The sequence below is a fragment of the Penaeus monodon genome, chromosome 30 (genome assembly GCF_015228065.2).
Source record: "Penaeus monodon isolate SGIC_2016 chromosome 30, NSTDA_Pmon_1, whole genome shotgun sequence".
Classification (NCBI taxonomy): Eukaryota; Metazoa; Arthropoda; class Malacostraca; order Decapoda; family Penaeidae; genus Penaeus; species Penaeus monodon.
Genome location: NC_051415.1, coordinates 23,762,401 through 23,762,664, shown reverse-complemented (window position 1 = coordinate 23,762,664; position 264 = coordinate 23,762,401). Strand labels below are relative to the sequence as shown.

The 264-nt window shown below is 39.4% G+C and overlaps 1 protein-coding gene across 1 annotated transcript in view; it reads left to right on the top strand.

The window, feature by feature from the left end:
• The window catches only part of LOC119592655 (alpha-2-macroglobulin-like), an 8,660-nt gene extending 8,471 nt beyond the window's left edge, over positions 1-189 (top strand). The window contains exon 13 of the mRNA XM_037941568.1: positions 133-189. Within this exon, the coding sequence (XP_037797496.1) occupies positions 133-168 (36 nt within the window). The 3' untranslated portion in view covers positions 169-189. The remainder of the gene's footprint in view (positions 1-132) is intronic.
• The last annotated feature ends 75 nt before the right edge of the window (positions 190-264 follow it).

Sequence of the window (264 nt, the reverse complement as noted above, 5' to 3'; positions counted from 1 at the left end):
CATTCGCTTCTTGTTGAAATTTCCTCCCTTCAATACCATTTTTTTCATACGAACCAGTTTTGTGTTTCCTGAGACTGGACGAAGTATAAAACAGTATGTGTCTGATATTGATATGTCTCCCTCCCTCCACAGAGCTACGCACAACCGGCTGTAGATGACTGCGGATGACAAGAGGAACTCGCAAATATGGAAAAAAAAAGTGACTAAGAGTTTTAGCTTCGCTTATGCTTTTGTCAGTTTTCTTCTTACTTAGAATTTGAAGTG